General features: G+C 39.4%; 1 protein-coding gene across 6 annotated transcripts in view; it reads left to right on the top strand.

Annotated features, from left to right (window-relative positions):
• The window catches only part of PTPRT (protein tyrosine phosphatase receptor type T), a 492692-nt gene that overhangs the window by 408781 nt on the left and 64688 nt on the right, over positions 1-19223 (top strand). For 4 of the 6 annotated variants that reach the window (XM_052789853.1, XM_052789825.1, XM_052789844.1 and 1 more), the window contains exons 14-15: positions 5728-5863; positions 13329-13358. In XM_052789853.1, coding sequence (XP_052645813.1) covers positions 5728-5863; positions 13329-13358 — 166 coding nt within the window. The remainder of the gene's footprint in view (positions 1-5727; positions 5864-13328; positions 13359-19223) is intronic. The other 2 variants (XM_052789835.1, XM_052789817.1) reach the window with 1 other exon arrangement.

Here is a 19223-nt window from a genome sequence, read left to right as displayed (position 1 = left end):
TTTCACTTTGTTGGCTTATGATACGCAGAAGCACCGGCATCATGCATAGCTTTTTTCAGTCCCAGTGCTCTGGTATACACTGCTGAAGGTTGCAAACTAGTCTGTCTTCCACAGCCCATGAACGTGGCCAGCTCACGCAGAGGGCTGTTGCTGGGCAGTGCTGGCTAACAGGTAGTCTGCATCAAGATGTAAAACAGTGCCCTTCCACCTTTATTTTAACGTTATCATTCTTAGAGGTACCTGTCTGCCCTTGTGTTTGTGTATCGGAGACTATGTTTCAGAGGTATAGATATAATCAGGATCTGAAAACATAAGGGAAAACATTTCTACATGCAGAGATGTTTTAATCATTTGTAGGCCACTCGCATAGAAAGCACCATAAAAAAAAAAAAAAAGGAAAGGAAATCATGTTTACAAGTGATTTGAGAATAACTGTCTTTTGAAAATAAGCCTCTAGGTCTATTAGGAAATTTTACATTCAGCATGCTGCCTGGCCATTATGTGCTACAAAGAAATTACTCTGATTGAGCAGCTCATTTTAACTCATAATGACTTTGAACCCATTATTCTTTAATTTTTCTGAGTCAAATAATATTTTGAAGTAATTTTTCTGATTGGTTTTTGTTTCAAGAGTGACTTTCTCTCTGAAGAAGTTGTATTCTCGGGTGTTACAAATTTGAAACCAAACCTAGTCTTTGCCAGCCTGCCTTGGCCCCTTTCTGGGTCTTTCCTGTCATATGGCCATGGCTGAACCTCCCATTACTTGTGTTGCTTCTCTCATTTTGTCCCTCCCTCATTTACACTTGCACTGCCTTTTTCTTGCCCCCGGGTATTTGACCCAGCTGTCCTTAGAGCCATTTTGTTTGCTTTCTCTTCTCTGCCTGTTGTGGTATCAGATGCTTCTCTCTCCTATGCAGTGACACAGCTACTGATGATTGTGGTACCACTTCCATTGCAGGACTTTGCTCTTTATGCCTCGCCGGTTGGAAATCTCACATAAATACCTGTCTTTTCCTCCTGTCTACGGCACTTTTGAATTCTTTTTCCTGTCAGTTACATTTTTTTAATGCAATATTGTAATTGCTGCTTTAAATAAAGAACGTTTCAAATTATAGTTTGTGAAATAGGTTTTATAGAAAAAGCATGTATTATCAGTCCTGCTTAGCTACATGCACTCAATAATCATTCTTCCCTGGATGTTCTTCGGTGTGTCGCCTCCACAGAGAAGGTCACTTCATATCTGGTGGCTTATTGTTTTCAAATAATATATCTGTGCACAAATTGCTGGGTGAAAGATTGCCATGGTGTCTTTCACTTAGCTGCCGTTGCTGTTTCTCCCTTCGTCCCTCCTGTCTCCAACTGTGAGAGGTTGCATGGTCTGATGGAATTGTCACAGGATGTCAGTCCAGAAATGTCAGTCCTCAGCTGTGCTGTTGGGTACCTGTGATGCCAAAGGCATATCCTTAATCTTTCCAGATCTATAAAGTAAATAACATAATTTATTACTTACCTTGCATGAGCATTAAGAGGATTTAAAGTACATATGAATATTGCTCTAGGAGTGTATAGCACTACATATGAATGCTTGCTGGTAAGTGGATTATTTTTCACTTTCTTAGCACGTTGAGAATGTTCTCCTCTTTAGTTATGACTGGCAAAAACTTGAGTTTAGGCTGTTGGAATCACTTGCAAACCGTCTTCCAGCTCAAAGTAGCTAAACAGAAACACTTTCAGCTGAAGAAGTGTTCTGGAAGATTTAACTCTGGAGTACAAATGGCAGCCCTCTATACTGAAATTAATTTTTAATTTCAAAATTCTTGTCCTTAAGTTACCAGCCCCTGCAGGGCCAGCTTTAACCACAGTCTGAAGCAAGGGGGAATTTAAAAGGTTTAAAGCCACAAGGAGCTGGCACAATAAGAAACCACGCTTCCAGTAGCTGCACCTTACTGAACCAGTCTGGGATTTAGGTATCTATGAAGCCACAGCAGGATAGCTGGATTAGACCTTAATCAAAACCTTAATTAAACCCTCAGTGCTTGATGATCCATAAACCTGACTTCTTGTGGGCTGATGAGGTGGATGACTCTAGGGAAGAACCCATTTGCCCCTGCTCTGCTCTCATTTCGTCTCTGCAGTGTCACCAGAACAGTATCTCCCCTGAAATGTGCTGCTTGTAATGTGTTCTGTCTTGTTGCAAGATGCTGGATCTGTAGGAATTTTGAAAGGGGTTGAAGAAACAAAGTAAATTAGGTTGGTAGGAAAGGACTAAAATCTTGAAATAGCTATGAATGTAAAACGGAGCGCTGGGTGAATGCTGATGCCTGTGCAAGTCAAATCCATACCACTGGTCAAGCTTCTGGGACAGTGCATTTTGTACAGCACGTAAATGTGTATCTCTGAAAGTAGCAGCCTGGTCTAGTAGATAATACACAGATAGGGAGTCAAGGGACCTAGAATCTTCGCTTCTCTGGCACTGTCTTCTATCATTTGCCTTCCTTATTAAGAAAGTAAGCTTAGGGCATAATATTGTCCTACTTCATGTTAGTACAGTGTAATGGGGTCCTGGCCTTAGCAGGGGCTCTGGGTGCCACTGAAATACACACAGCAATAACAGTGGTGACCTGTTCTGTGTCCTATTATTCCAGTATCCAGCTTCAGTTGTGAGGAACAATTTACTCCAGGAAATGGGGTGGAAGTAACCACTAGAAAATATGGTTATAGTTTATTTTCTTTCCCTTTTAATGTCAGCAGTATATAAACATTGTTTTTCAGAAAGAAAAAGGTGGCCCCTCAAGTACAGTAGTGCAGAACTTTCCAAGTGTAATTAAAGATGGTCTGGACTGGTTGGACTCGATGATCTTAAAGGTCTTTTCCAACCTAAATGATTCCATGATTCTATGATTCTAAGACATTTGTATGAAATGGCCATCTGAGCAGTTTTTATGGGCTTCTGTGCTCAGAGGATTTCAGATCTGCCTGCATGCCAGTAAAGGAGAGGAGCAAAACTGAATTCTAAAGAAGTATTACTGTCAGCAGCAGCAGGAGTCATCTTCTGCAAGCACAGTAACAGCTCACAGACCTCCTTCAGCCAGAACAGAAATGTTCTCCTTACCTACAGCTGGTGGTGGTGCAGGTGGGAGTACAAGCAACCATAGTAGATTTAGGCATCTGCAAGGAAAACATGCCAGAACGGCAGAAGAACAAAGGGCTTTTGTGGTAATGTTTCATTGCAAAGCTTTAAGAATCCAAGACCCAGGAATTTACCAATACTGTCATATCAATTCCTAGGCACTACTAGCCGAGACAACTTACAAATGGTTGGACTAGTAGCCTAAAGGAATTGTTGGCCTTTGCCAAGATAGATAGAAAGAGTTACATAGAAGATTCGAGTGAATCAGTCATCACAGTGTGTAGGTGTCAGGATGGATAATAAGCCTTTATTCTCTTTCTAGAACTGCAGTAGTCTACAATGGGACGAGAAATATCAAATAAAAATACACTGACCACACATTGCCTGTAGTAACAAGTAACAGCCTGGCAAAATCAAACCAATTTAGTGGATTAGAGGATGGAGTTGACAGCACATTCTTATTTTTTTTAAATGCGGCTCACAATTCATGAGGGTATTCAGATGGTACAAAAATGAGAGGGGTCTGACTGTGCTGGTTTTGGTAGAAAACCGTTCTCCAACACCTATTATTTAGGGTCATAGGAGTAACTGCAACTCAAGTGAAGGATAATTTGGAGTTCTTCTGAGTTTCACTTCAAACAAATAGAGTTTTAGCCATTTTCAGGGAAAAATTGTACCTTTATAATTTACTTTGTTGTGTGACAGTGTTGGGATTGCCTGTATGATGGTATATAGCTCACATCTTGGACAGATTTGGTCTAAGATTGTAAGAGATGTTGTCAAATAAAGATGGTAATATGCAACTGATATGTTCTTTTATTTTCACACTTGGGAGTCCCAGTAATGCATTTCAGACATGTGAGCACAAGTTACCAGTGAACTCTTAACTGAATGGGAAAATTGGTGGACGCAGCAGAGCAGTAGAATTGTCGCAGACAAAAAGCTGAAAATTACATGTGTGTTTCAAACAGCCAGCAGTTTTGCTTGGTAAATATTGTGTTTTGCTGTGGCAAACTAGATTAACAGCTTAGCTGTAGGAAAAGTGAAATCATACTTTTATCACTGCATGTGGTGAGTTTTCTTGTTTTGTATTTATTGTGTCATTGTTCTATATGTACTCTTCAAGATATGATGAGAGAAGAATATAACACTTTACTGCAGATCAGATCCTCATCCCTGGAAGTCCATCAGCTAGGCCCTATTCAGAACATATCAGACAGCCCTATATTCACTTACATGATTTGATCATGGTAACCATTGGGACTCATCCTTGCAGACAGAGATCTTTTAAAGCATATGCAGTTTACCATGTGGCAAACGGGCAAAAAAGAATAACCCAGTGAGGCTTACCAACATACGGACTCATTTGAATATTATCTCCCCAAGCAGCTGACTTCATGAACAGAAGCAATTCAGCTTTTCCTGAAGGTCAGCAACATAGAGTTGTTAAAAGAGCAAAACATTATGCTCTTCTGATGACAGCACTCTTTTTTCACCTTTGATTCCCTTTTTCTACTGTGTTTAAGCTGTAGAGGAAGACTTGGCTGAGTCCAACAGCAAAGGTGAAGCCCGAGATAAGATTGTGATCTCATGTAACGTGAATTCATTTAACATCATCAAATGCAATGGTGATATTTTTAGGAGTAGTTAAGTATATCAGGACTATAATAAAGATAGGCTTATTTAGTCTTTAGAGTAGCCACGACTCAGATCTTGTGGGGCTTTCTAAATCAAGCTCAGTGGTTTAAGCTATATCTGGAAAAATTCTGTGCAGCAAGTAGTGAAGTCAGCAGAGCTAAGGCAGATAATAAGCACCATACAAGTAGTCCCAGCAAGAGGGGAGAGGGCAGTATTCTTCAAGGTCCTCAGTTATTGCAGGGGCAAAAGACCCTTACAGTCAGATCATAACAAGGAAGTAAAAGAAGAAATTCTGTGCAAATAATGTTCCTAAATATGTTTGATTTTTAGATGTGTAGGCTTTACTCTTAAAACCCCCAAAATTTCAAACAGAAATTATGTTGTCTTGCCTGGGCTGCCGAAGAACTCATGCATGGAATACATTAGATGATGGGGAGGGGGGGTGCTCCATGTGTTGGATTAATGCCCGTTACGTGCATAATTGTAACCGTATGTTTACAAAAACCAGTATAGTGAGAAATACAAATCTGTTCTGATTTTAGAAGAAAAAAAGTTTCTGCAAGTAGTGTTATGGGAAATGTTACCGCAAACTTTTACATTTGTTATTTCGATGAGTAAGGATTGCACCTCCACTTAAGCTATTTGAGATGAAAATTGTAACTGCTATTAATTCTCCTGCTGTCTGGATATATGCTGAGTGCTTCAGAAGAGTAAGTTACAGTATAATATGGTAAAATATTAGAGTCAGTTGCACTGGGATTTTACATCCTATTACTTTTCTGAGTTATCTGTTATTAGCCCTTATTAAAGGTAGATTTGGTTAGATGGACAATTGTCTGTTGCAAGTTGATTGCAAGTATGTTGTTAGGCTTTCAAATGAATATTTAAAGTGGATCATTGCACGATTTTTCTACAAATTCTCTTTTTATCTCCTCCTTCCTCTCCCTCCATCTTTTAAGGAGCTTCCACCCAGAATTCCAATGCAGTGGAACCAGAAAAACAAGTTGACAGTACGGTGAAAATGGCTGGAGTTATAGCTGGTCTTCTCATGTTTGTTATTATCCTCTTGGGAGCAATGCTTACCATCAAGAGAAGGTAAGTTTCTGCTTTGCTTCCATCTTGGACGTTCTGGCTAGAGTGTTGTTACTTCAAAAAGAATTGGTAGAGATAACACATTCTGTTTGTGTTACAGAGGGCAGCAGTTAGTACCTATTTATGTAATGCTACCACTAAGAAGTTTTAGTCCCAGAAGAGATGCCTGCTGTGGCAGATACTATATGAGCAACAAAAGAATGCTTGTGACTGCAAAGAGTTAATGATAATTAATTGATAATGAGAAGGGATAACTCATGAAAAAGCATGGAGAAGTATAAAGCGATAATGAGGCAATGGAAGTGGGCATGTAAGCCTGTGCAGGTAGCCTAATAGAAGACAAGAATTCTTTTTTAACAGTCAAGAAAAATAATGTCTTAAAATAATGTGATCAAGGATCTTGTTTCCAAGTGAGTCTTGATGAGACATATTTTCACACAGCAATTTCTTTGCAACCAGTGTTCAGCTGGAATATTACAACTTGCTGAGGGTTAGAATCTTTCCAAGAGTTAGCTTTGGCTTACAGGGGAATGAAACTTGGAAAAATCATGTATGGTAATGAAATTTGTTCCAACAGTTCATTTTGTGTGATTTTCTTTGGACCATTTGCACTTATACTTTGAAGTAGACTCTTGTAGTTGCTACTGTTTGAAGAGCTCTACATTTACAGTGTAATATACTGATTCAGAAAACCACTTAGGCAAGAGATTTTCTTGAGAAAAGTATGTATTATGTATATATTTTTACCAGTCATGTTTCTGAAGTGAGCCCTACTTTTCAACAGTAATTTGATTCTAAATGAAACAGGAGCTAGGTAGCCTGGCAGCCCCTTGTCTAGGGTGCAGGTGGCATTACATGTGAAGAGCCTTGATGATTTTACTTGGGCTGTTGCAGGGAGTGCAGCTTTTCAAAGAAAAGTTCTGTTCCTTTGAGATCTCTTATGTCTATGACAGTCAGGCATTTCCTGAAAATAAGAGCAGCAGTTAAATCTAGATATGATCTCCCCTATCTTGATTCAGAGCACATATGCAAATGGAATAACTATGCTACAGATGCTGGAGTGCAGGGCTGCTATTTAGAAGGACTTTGAGAGGCTGGAGAAATGAGCTGATGGGATCCTCGTGAAGTTTAGCAAAGGCAAAGTCCTGCATCTGGGGTGGAGTAACCCCATGCAACAATACAAGCGGGTTTGCAGAAAAGGCCCTGGAGGTCTTGGTGGACAAGTTAAACACAAGTCAGCAATGTGCCTTTGCAGCAAAGAAGGTCAGCTGCATCCTGGGTGGTGTTAGCAAGAGTGTAGCCAGAAGGTTGAGGCAAGTGATTATTCCCTTCTGTTTGCCATTGGTGAGATTGCTCTGGGCATAGTGTCCAGTTTGGGGATCCTCAGTACAAGAAAGGCACTGTTATGTTAGAGCAAGTCCAGAGGAGGGTCACCAAGATGGTTTGGAGATGGAGAATCTCCATCCTTGGAGAAATTAAAAACTTGACTTGGACAAGGCCCTGAGGGACTTGCTGCAAGTGAAACTGGTTTAAGCAGGAGGTTGGACTAGCTGTCCTTTGAGTAGCCTTTGCAGACGATGTAATTCTACAAAACTGATCGCATGTGTACTGACTCCTGTGAAATCCTGTTGAACTAACCGAAGGTGTGGGCAATCTAGATTTTTAATCCAATTTTTGTTGTGTGTAAGCATTTCAGATTTTATGGGCAAACGTGTATGTGTTTTGTGGTGACATCTACTGCACTTTTGTTCAATGTTAAGCCCAAACAGTATAGATGTCACTGATTCCAGTCCTCTGGGAGCTTTTCACTTCATAAGCAGGAAAAAAAAAATCACATGTGTCCAATGAAAAACAGAAGAAGGGCTTCAGGAAAAATTGAGCTGGGTTTCTGGTTTGGTTAATGCCTAGCCCTCATCCATTCCTGTTACCTTCCTAAAAGCTCTTCAAGAAAAACTTTTATTGTCAGCTTGAAAGATAAAACTTATAAGGGAAAGCTATCAGAGCAATGCCACATCTGAACATACTGGTGTAATTCACAAGCTATTTAAAGTTCATAGCATTTCTGTCTTATAATGTATTATTATTATTATTATTATTATTATAAATCATGTATATTGCTAGGCAAAAAAGAAACAATTTTTCATGATGACCACAAATTCTTTATTTGAGGACAGTTTTTCTGTGGTGTAGCCTGCCAATAGTTAAGTCAGAGAGGTAAGGATATTCTTATGAGGCAATATACTTTTAATATTAAGGAGGTAGTATTCGTAATCTCTGTATTTTCTCAAATATGGAATTAAAAGTACAAGATGGGAGGAACTTGGATGATTAGGCAGTTTCTCAGTGGATGTACACTTACAAATGCTTCAGTGGCAATGAAGGAAGACAGTAAAACACGTGATGGTTGTTCCTGTGTGAGAGATGTCTTCAATAGATTCTGATCAAAAAGGAAATCCAAAAGTCAAATCTTTGTTGCAGTAGAGTAGGTTCATTTTCAGGATTTTCACAAACAGTGCCGACCCCCTATCTGCATGCCATAGGTCAGAATTTCCATAAATCTCCATAATTAGTGTTTTCATTTTATTTTCAGTCGGTTATATGTGTGGTAGAATATCTCACTACTTTGTTCACCAAAGGCCATTTTTTCCTATTTTCAGATTCCACATCAAACTCATTTTCCCAAACAGTCTACCACGTCTTTTGAAATGCAAATGTGGGACTTTTGCTATTAAACACTGTGATTGCTGCCAATCTATTTTTTGTATAAATTTGAGAACAGTTAGGAAATTTCTCAGGGGTAGAATTATGGGCAAGTAGGTTCTTTTCTCCATCACCATGGAAGAATTCTTCATTGTTCTCATTCTGATGAATGCATTGATATGGAGATATCTTGATACATATCAATGATTCAACATCTTTGCTTAATCTTCTGTCTTCCACTGGAAACTGGAAAACCAGCAAAAGGCCAAGTTATCAATATGTAGGAATCTTTCAAAGAAAAAGTAGAAATTTACAGTTTATTTAGATTATCAGATTTTTTGCTTTTGTTTGTTTTTAAATGGACTCTACATATTTTCTGCATAATATAACAAACTTTTATTAGAGGTCAGGAGGAAACTTAGTGACTGTATTATTGTTTAGTTAACAGGTATATAAAATCAATGGATTTTAGCTTAATTTTTTTTTTCTGATGTATTTTTAACTCAGGTAAGTAAATGATGGGGACATCTATCATGACCCAGCTTTTTCCAATATTTGATTCTTCTGATGTTTCCGCTGTCATGACTGCTGCAATATAAGTTGATATCTCATAGACAGAGAAACACAGACAAACCCAGAATCAAAAATACTCGTAATGCAGAGCAAGCTCTAGAGACTGGAGACTGAGGACCTTTTTGCTTGATATGAAGTTTCCCAAGCTAGTGCTGACCTGAGCTGGCCCCCTAACACAGGGCACATGTTCCTCTGTGGAACTAGCCTGGTTCCAAAAGCAGCAATGTTTAGTGAATTTGGGTGTGATGTCCCATGGACAGAACTTTGGTGTACTTGGTTTTGCCATGGGCTCTGTTAACCTGGGCATCTTTTTTCCGAAATTAAAATTAGAAATACGTGAGTGGGAGTACTAGAAATACAAATTCTCCCCTCTTTCTTTCTAGAGCTGGAAAGCTACATTTTCCTCTGTGTCATTCGTCTCTCAGTGCAAACAGCCAAAATCACCACAGTCTGTATCTCTCTGCCTGTTTGTTGTCATTTGCAAGGTTACCCACTGGAATACACACTATTATAAGAAATAAACTGGCTCATCGACTTTAAATTCTTTTCCCATTTAGAAGCTATAACAGTGCAGAAAGAGGTTTTGGAGGCTTGCTCTCTCTAGGTCTGTGTAGCACACCTCCAGCATCGCTGAGAAACCTGCTGATTGCATCGGTTCAGGGTCTCCCTTGAATGGGCACCACCAGTCACATCCAATTGAGGCTTGGAGCTGCATATGCACAAGTGTTCCCTGAAGATGAACTTAAGCCTGTCAGGCTCATTTCATTTGTAAACTAATGCGGAGTGGGACCAGCTTTTATAAAAGGAAAGGCTGCTTTGGACCACAGATTGATTTGAACTTCTGGAGGAGCACAGCTGAAAGCTCACACTTGTCTGAGAGAACAGTTTAACAGCAAAGTTTTCTTTCTATTTTACAAACAGAAACGTTAGGAGCTTAAGCTCTTGCATTCAATTTTTGCATTAACCTTACTTTGAAAAGAGTTCCCCTTGTCATTTCACTAAGGCTAATGCCTCAGTGTCCAAGACAGCGTCATCTTGCAAGGCAACAATGCAGAAAAATAATTTAATTAGACAAACTTGAGGCATTTTCTTCAAACGGAGCTGGAAAATATCACAGTGACGTTTGTTCATGGTCCGGGGCATCGTAGGTTATTGGTAATAGGCACAGTCATGGATTTCCTGAATGAAGCATTTTGTTAACCAATGCAAAGAGCAAAGGAAGGAGAGAGATTAGACGAGACGGAAACACTAAGAGAAAGCAGACACTGGTTTGAGATTAGGATTAGGCAGATCATCAGAAGCTGCTTTTTGTTTCTGTGAGATGCACCAAATCAGCATACTTTTCTGAACCTTTCATATGCCAGGCATGAGCAAGTGTTGCCCAGTTGCTCGTAGTTTCAATAGACCATATTGCAAAAACTCTAGCGGCTTGTAAATTTCTGGGGGCTGCCAATGTTTTACGGGGTTTAGTCAGATCCATGAAGCTAAATTAAGCCAGGCAGAATGTTTATGCAGTGGAAAATTTGGGTTTGACTTTACATTTGTTATCTAAAAGTTTTAGTTGAACCCTAGGGTTGCCTGAAGTCTGCTAAAGTTTCTGTATGCGTATATCTATGTAAAAAGTGTGTGTGTGTGTGTATATACATTTCTGTTTTAAATATGACTCTCTTACATGTGAAGATCCTAGAGCTGCAAACATGTAACTCATGTAGCTAGTGGGTTCCCAAAATGAAGGAAACAAATTTTGTTAATGGTTTTCATTTTAGATAATACCTCGTTTTTATTGTGTCAAAACATTGCTAATTCTCTAAGGAGCTTGTTTGTTTGTCCTTAATATTAGTTAAATACTTTTGTGTAATAGAGATTACAGGACTGGTTAGTCAAGCTGAAACAAGAAAAACAAGATATTTGTAAACTTCTTTTCTGGAGAAAATACCCTGTGACTTTGCCCCCCAAAAGGATTAGATTTTGGTCAGTTCTGATTTCATTTGGACAGTTTTAACTCCCGTGTAATCGTGACTTGCATTTCCCTGGAGTGAAGAATGTGACACTTTTCAGGCTTGTGCATTTGAGCAGACAAAGCCTCTACTGACCCCTTTAAGTATACAACTGAATAAATAGGATCAGACAGCCTGTCATGGGTGCACTGTAAATAAGTTCTTTAAACTGCTGTTGGTAGCAAAAAAGGAGATTTGGGGCTATGTAGGGTCTAGGATTAGTTCTTTCTATGAAAATTCAGCTCCTTATTCTGGATTAGGACTTAGGTTGTTACCTTAAACTAATTAGATAAAACCCAAAAGCCTTTTGAGCAGAACATACCCAAGCTATAGGATAGAATTAAGAAAGGGATATTTGCAGATTCAGTGACCCGTGTCCCTTCTGTGTCCATATTTAAGGTGGATGACAGGCAGGGTTTTCAGGTTGTGTGATGCATTCTAGGATCAGGTCATGTTTTTAGTGATCTGCAACCCTGACCAATGTTGACAGTTAGTTTTGAAATATTCCTTAGGAGTTCCTTATTTTAGGTTGTATATTTTTGGAATATTTGAGCCAAAATGGCCTGTCCAATTCCAAAATGTAATCCTCCTTTTACTTGTCTTCCTTTATTTTCTATCCTTATGGAATAAATCTTTCTGAGCTTTTCTCTGCAGCCTTGAAGGATATGCAGCTTTTTAATGAGAACTAAGAGTCTTGTGTGATCACGTATGTCTGCTGGTCTAGACACGAGAAAAGCAGAAAGTACGGCAAGATGTTCAACGGAATAATTACAGTTGATAGTGCTGTGTGAAACCTGGCACTGGTCTATCAGAGGGGTTCGTTTAATGGAATAATTTTGGGGATGTAGGGGGTTCAGCTGTGTGGGCTCTCATTTTCCACATCCTGCTGATTTTTCCCTTTGTTTAGAGGTTCAGAGGAACTTTGAATTTCACAGTGAAGCTCAGTGGCAATCACTGCACCTTAACTGCTATTGCATGTAGAATTCCTGGGTTTCAGGAGATAGTAGCATTATGTTAAAAATACATTCAGGTGTACCTTGGAATTGGTGTCATTCAAATAACTTGGCATATATCGGGAATCTGGCCAGAATTTCAGGTTTATAGCAAGGGCCACCACCAGGCAAAATATATCATTTCAGAGTAATCCACTTGAACATCTGTAAGTCGCTGTCCTTTACCCAGTGTGTGCATAGCAAAGAGGACAGTTGTGCATAGAGAGTAACTGCGCTGAATCTGGTTTCCATGTGTGCTTATGAAAGTTGTGTTCAGAGGAACCATAAAAGTGAACACTTGAACTCTGCATTTATACTTCTAAATGCTTCCTAGTATTTGTAGTGTCTTCAAGGATGGGATTTTAAAGTTGTGCAATAGGTTGAAGTTTGCGTTTCATTGTTTTTCCCCGTCTTGACTATAGCTGCTGTTTTCGAGGCTCCCTTGTGCCTTGCTGTAAATCTGTAATAACATGTGCTAGATCCGTTGTGAAACAGCCTTTTCAGAGAAGCCTTTTCCCAGTTGTAAAAGGGAAGACATCACCTCTTAAGTTATAACTGATTGCCAAGGCTCTTTTTGTGGCACTGCTCAAAAACATATCAAAATGTTCTGAAGTGTATTGTTGAAAAACTGTAATAGAAAATGCTTAATCACAGTGACGCAGAAAGCTAATGCATACCCCCAGTGATGATCTATAAATATGTAGTGATGCTTGAATTGTTAATGAACTATTTGCATTTTAGAGTTTGATGAAGCTTGATTTATCATTACACAATTTGCTCATTGTCTTAAGTATTCCAAAATTGTGGTGTTCTTGCATTGTCAATTTGCTATTTATTGTTATTTATATTAATAGCTCTTACATATTTCTTTCGATTCCAAAAATCTCAAAGCACTTCACAGGCAAAGGTAAGTCTCATTACCCGTGTTACTGACATGGCAGAGGTGAGGAGATTTATTCATGGTGACAAATGCCAGTAGCGGAAGTGGAAACACAACCTGTGTTTCCTGTCTCCAGTTCAGTATCCATTGCTCACCGATATATAGCTCCTGAAAAAAGTGTAGGGGAATAGTAGCTCAGTACAAGAGGCAGCACAAATACTTTGTACATTGAAAAAAATCCTAGAGTGCATATAAATCTAATTATGTGGTTTTCTTTTTTTCTCCTTTTGGATATTTTGTTCATCTGCCTGGCCATCAATATTTAGAAGAAATGCATATTCCTACTCCTATTACTTGTAAGTACTTGGCTGGGGATGATGTTTCTTGAGTGTGCTCACCCTGTGGTAATTTTGTGCTTTGTTGTATTCTTTTCTTTTACCAGTTGTTTTTTGGGGGTGGTTTTTTTTTTTACTGTTCCATTTCTCCTTGTCTTTCCAGCAGCTTGTGTTTTATTTTCTCACTTTCACACTGTTATGTTTTCCCTGTTTTACCATTGCACCTATAACTGTGCCTGCAAACACATAAATGTCCACAGATATGTCAGTTACGGTTTGTAGTTCTTCAAATGCTAATGAACAAATAGAGTGTCCCAACTGCACCTTTTGTAATTGTCCATCATATTTAGCCAGACTGCAGGAAAATTTACGCCTGAAAGTTATTGTTAGGAATTTCTCAGCCATGGATGTAAGCTTGTTATAAAATGTAAGGTTTCTGACAACTAGGACTTGACATTATCTCAGCAAACATCCCTGTTCCTGGAGTTGCCAGGTTCTGAGTGTCAGTTTAGACCATTGGATGATGAAGTGGTTCAGATATTCAGATCTAAATCACCTGTCCAGTCCTAATGACAATGCTGCATAATTAAGGCAGTTGTTAAGGTGCATGAAAATGCTTCACACATCAGTACTTCCAGAGCCATCTGTTGTCTAAAGATTGAGGGGCTGGAAAGTAATCAGGGCCAAGCTGTTTCTGCCATGATAATAGTTGTCTGAGGATTAGGAGGAGGAGGGGACTGGATCACTGATCTGAGGAAAGAGTCCTGGAGAATTGAGTTGGATGCCTTTGCTGCAACCAGAGGGTTGGGAGGGATGGAGAAGGCAACTGTTACTGCTGAGAGAAACAGGTCACCCCTCTCCAGCTCTCGGAAGCAGCAGCTGTATCGCTGACCTAAACCTTTCCCCCAAAAGCAGCAACCTGCCAGACTTTCCAGAGCTCTGACATTGACAAAGTTGTCAAAAGGGCCACGTCTGCTCTGCTAACCCCTCCTAGTCTGCCACCCCTGGCAACCTTCTCCTTTGCCTGTTCCTACAGTTCATCTTTGTCTTCATCTTGTGACTTTGTCCTATGGACAAATCTGGAAGGTGTTCAGCAGGTCAGCAAAATGAATGCATTTATATTCTGCTCTTTTAGTGGAAGTTGACTGCTTTTTCATATGAATTGATTTACATCCAAAGAACAGGGCAAAGAGTTAAGTATGAGGATCCCTATGTATCACTTGTTGGAGTGATTTTGCTTCTCAATGACCTATCAGAAAATAATTGAAAGAGGAACCTTCCCCACTTGCTAAGTGTGTGAGGAGCCTAAAGAGACCATAATGAGCTTTAACTTTGTCCAATTATGTAATTGTAAATGCAGAGTAACTCCATTTCCTCTAGACTTCACACTGGCTCACCAAGAATGGAATTTGACCTTAAGTAGTCAGATTTTAAGAGAAGTTTAACTAAATGTTAAAGTACTGGATGGTTTTAACGCATAGATGCTACTAGCTAGTTGCATTTCTTGCTACAACCTTTCCTTTTCTGCACATTTCTCATGAACTTCAGAAAAGTGCCCTCTGCACTGTTCTGCTGTTTTGCTTTCCTTACAACTAGTCACCACCATTGCCTGAAAAATTCAGTCCCCAGTTTTCCATTATAATTTTGTCTTCTTCCAGCAGGCAGGATGTGATCAGGAATATTCCCTGCTTTATTTTATTTCGAGATTTGTGTTTTTAAAAAGATGAATCAACTTCTGAGCTCTATGTGACCCCTTTTTAAAACTGCACAACAACATTGCTTTAAGCAGTCAGCTGAGGATTACTCTGCTACAGAGAGTAAAGGTATCATTAAATGGTCTCTTTGCTGTCTTGTAATGGCTTCTGTGGATCAATATACTACAACTTTTTTCTCAGGGAACAGGAGAGTGACTCAGGAAAAGCGAAGAGACAAACCTCTGAAGGTCACCCAAGCCTGAGGTTGCAGTGAGCTTCAGCAGTAGCAGAAGCAAGTGATTTAATAAGATTTAATATGGCAGATGTACACCATGTAGCATATCACAATAGAGAAAAGCCAGAGGTATATTCAGGCAAGCTTATGTGTTCATAGCAGCCAATTGAAGCACTCAGTGGAGATTTGAGCTCAGGATACAGAAATCATATATCTCCCTAGTACTACACCGAACATTTTTTGCATAGAGCTCATTCTTAGCTCTGTGCTTATGGTGTCACAGGTACCCAATCAAGCATGAGCTCTGCTAGCTGGAGCATCACTATGGTAGAGGTAACACGTAAACAGTCATCACAAAATAAATACTTCCATCGTCAGGCTGTGCGTGTCAGCATTTTGTTTCAGATTGACATTTGGCCTGTTCCCTAATCTGGCAAAACCAAGCTCTGTTTGTTTTGGGTTTTTTTTTTTCCCCCTGAACAATAGTCGGGGTACAAGGGATGTTGCGGTAGTGAGGGAAGAAAGCAGGAGAATCCATGAAGGAGCATATGATGAAGTTTGAGTTTCAAGTTTCACATGAAATAGGATGTTTCATTATGATTGCAGATGAAAATCTTAAACTGCTAAGGACTGTGTAGTTCTAAGCCAAAGCTGATAGAAATTGCTACAGCCTCTTGTGAGCAGAGAGGTTTGATTTAAGTTTATTTGAAATCTTGTGAAAATAAGAGCAGCAATATGTATATATATATAGATCTTTTAAATAGAATTGGTTTGCACGCTATGACCTTGTGTGAATGTTTTAATCCTGATGTAAAATTCAGTTGAATGAGTTACCAGTATCGAAAAGCAGGTTCTCAAATAGATGTGCTGGCAGAGCTTTAAATACCTCCATATGGACTACATTGCTTTATTTTTAGTTTCAGTTTCTGGACTTCAAAGTTGTGCTTCTTAGAGTAATTCTCATCTGCTTTCAAATAATTCCTCTCAACCCTTTTTCATCTGCTATACTGGCATTTCTTCTTGTTAGGGACCAAAATCTCCAACCCTAACTCCTCTAAACAGTTCTTAATGATAAGTCTAATAAAGTCACAGAGACTTATATCATGAGTAACTGCTTTTTACAGAGATAGGCCATAAGCATTGTGGTAATCTCTAGACTGGAGTTCTGCCTTCAGCCTGTCTTGTGTTCTGCTACAGTCCAAGACTGTAAAATCTGATTGTGTAAGGTGGTTGGGTACCTGCAGCTTAGGTGAAACCAGTCAAAAATTCTTATTTATAAGAGCAGCTCTTTTAGCTATTTTGTGCATACATCATTATGGGTAAATAGTTATAGGATTTTTGTATAGCAACACTTCATTAAAAACTTCCTACAACATATAGGAAGGGATATTATTGTGGCTGAAAGAGAAGGCCATAAAGAACTTTAACATGCTTTAAGTGGAAATATAAACCCAGGAGGCCTCTATTCCTAACTTGCTAAGTCATTGTGCAGGATTGACATCATTTTGTGTACCTCAGTGTACCATCATTAAAATTTAGTTGCTTACGATTTGAGATCCTCGGACAGAACTTGGTTGCGTGATGGGAAGAGAGGGATGCGGAATTAGGAGTTCCTGTCCTGGTGCACTCATTGCATCAATGTCGCCAGGGTGATGCATGAACCTTTTCAGAGGAGTTACTCTGTATTTACACCAATACAAATGTTGTCTAAAGTCTGTACAGAATGGCTAGCTTTGTCACATTGCACTTAAGTTTAATGCACTGTAAGATATGATGTGCAATGTAAGATAGCAACCCAGCCATGTCTGAAAGTTTTTGTTTCTTTTCCTAGCTGAAGCTGTAAAACACAGACAGCAATTCATTTGATTTAAAGGAGGTTTTGCATTTAATGACAGAGACCTCTTTTGCAACAGTATTTTCAACAGCAGCAACCCATATCAAGGCTTTATTCTTTCCTCACCAGGAAAAAGAATGAAATGTTTTCTGTGTGGGGGTTGGTTTTTTCTTTTGTATTGTTTTGTTTTGTTTTGTTTTGTTTTGTTTCTTTCTCCTGGGCTGGGTAATGGTTGCAGAATGAAATTTAATCAAGGCTGATATCAGACCAGAGAAGTATTTCTAGAAATACATAGATTCATGTATGTGTTACAAGAACTCAGTTTAATGTTATTTATAAGAAAAGGGCACTCAGTAGCCAATATGTTGTTTTCCTTTTCCCCTCAACTGATCAGAGTACTGAGGACAAGATTGCAATGTAGGAAGCCCCTTCAACTCCCATCGTAATTTCATACCAATTTTAATTGTTGTGGTGGTTTCAACCAGGACTTTCTTTTCATGGGAGAGGTTCTGTCAAAGGTATTAAGCTAAATTTATATTTGCATTTTCTGAAATAACAGGGTTTGTGCTGAATTTATTTCCACCGTCTGTGGGACATTTGAAAAGAAATAAAACGTTATTTTATTTATAGGCATACCTCTGTATAACCACATACATACATAAATATCTCCATATATTTCCATGGATGGTGGGATCTGCCTGCACAGGTCAGCTTGCTAAATCAGAATTTAAAAAAAAACTGGTTTTCTCATTAGATGCTGGAAAAACAGAATCATCAATCAGTGCTTATGCCAGTCTAATGAAAGCAAATTTTAAAAAATGCAATTAAAATCCAGAAAGGAGGTGAGGTTTTATTTAGTGCGTGTCTGTGGTGATTGCAAGCCTAAACTTTGCAGAGGGCAGTGTTTGCTGGCTGTCTATACCAGCATATATGTATACTGTATGGTTCTTATATGCGCCTGTCTTGTCTAAAGTTTATGTGGTTGTTAAGTAAATGTCCTCCACAAACAGTGATTAATTTGATCAAGTAAAGTTTAGAGAGCACAGCCCTACATTTCAAGACCCTGTGTTTGTATACACACAGTACAAAATATTCAGAGCATCTTTTGACTTACATCTACGTTACATCACTTTCTGGTGTCAAGTAACGTTTGCTTTGTAAGTAAAAGTGGTGCGGCTGCTCCTCACTCCTCACTTCACCTTTACTCTAGTGAATTCCTCCTGCTCCTGCAATAACCTGTACTGAGTTTGGCTTCACCCTGGCAGGTGCTAAAAAAGTGCAAGTAAAGCTGTCTCCATGCTTGCCTGCAAGTGGAGGATTTGCCCTTGTAGCAGCTATAAGAAGCAGTAAGCTGCCTATGTGCTCAGGCCGGAGAATATTTCTCAGCTCTGCTGAGGTTACAGTCTGCGCAAAGGGAGCATGTGGGGAACTGCAGTTTTTGGCAGGACCACTGGAGCACGGGGAGGGGATACCCCATCTGTCAGGCTGCCAGAAGCTGTACTGCTTTTAACTCTCATTCCTCTTGCTCACTGTTTAAAGACCTCTAGTGACTGAGATTTCACAGCCCACCTGCCCAGTTGGCTTGAAAGATGGGCAGTCTCTACTGCATATGGTTTTCCTAAAGTTTAAAATGAACTGCCCTTCCCACAGGTTAGCCCCATTACTTTTTCTCAGCCCCTGTAAACAGGGAGAACAGCTTCCCTGTGGTGTCTTTTCATATGTTTGAAGACCTGTCAGCCCGATTTGATTTTCTTTTCTCTAGATTAAAGATCCATATTGCCTTTGGCCTTTGCTTGTAGCTCATGTTTTCTAGATTTACCTTTCTTGTTCTGCCTTGTATGTGTCCCTTTGGCACCCAACTTATTTGAAGTGCAGTATCGCGGCAGAGGCCTTAGTGATCCTTGGTCAGAGCAAAAAGATTACCTGTGCCTTGCAGACCATAGTGCCATGTATAATCCCTCCCTTATTTTTACACCAGCATGAAACTATCTGTCAAATTGAGTTTGTGATCTACAGGTTTAGGGGACAGAGGTCCTTTTCAATAGAACTGCTATTAACCAGTGCTCCCAGTTGGGTATTGCACGGCTGATCACTGCCTGCCTTAAATTTGTGCAGATTTCATC

The sequence above is a fragment of the Harpia harpyja genome, chromosome 1, assembly GCF_026419915.1.
Source record: "Harpia harpyja isolate bHarHar1 chromosome 1, bHarHar1 primary haplotype, whole genome shotgun sequence".
Taxonomy (NCBI): Eukaryota; Metazoa; Chordata; class Aves; order Accipitriformes; family Accipitridae; genus Harpia; species Harpia harpyja.
The sequence above is the reverse complement of the archived record's forward strand: the minus strand, read 5'-3'. Positions and strand labels throughout refer to the sequence as shown.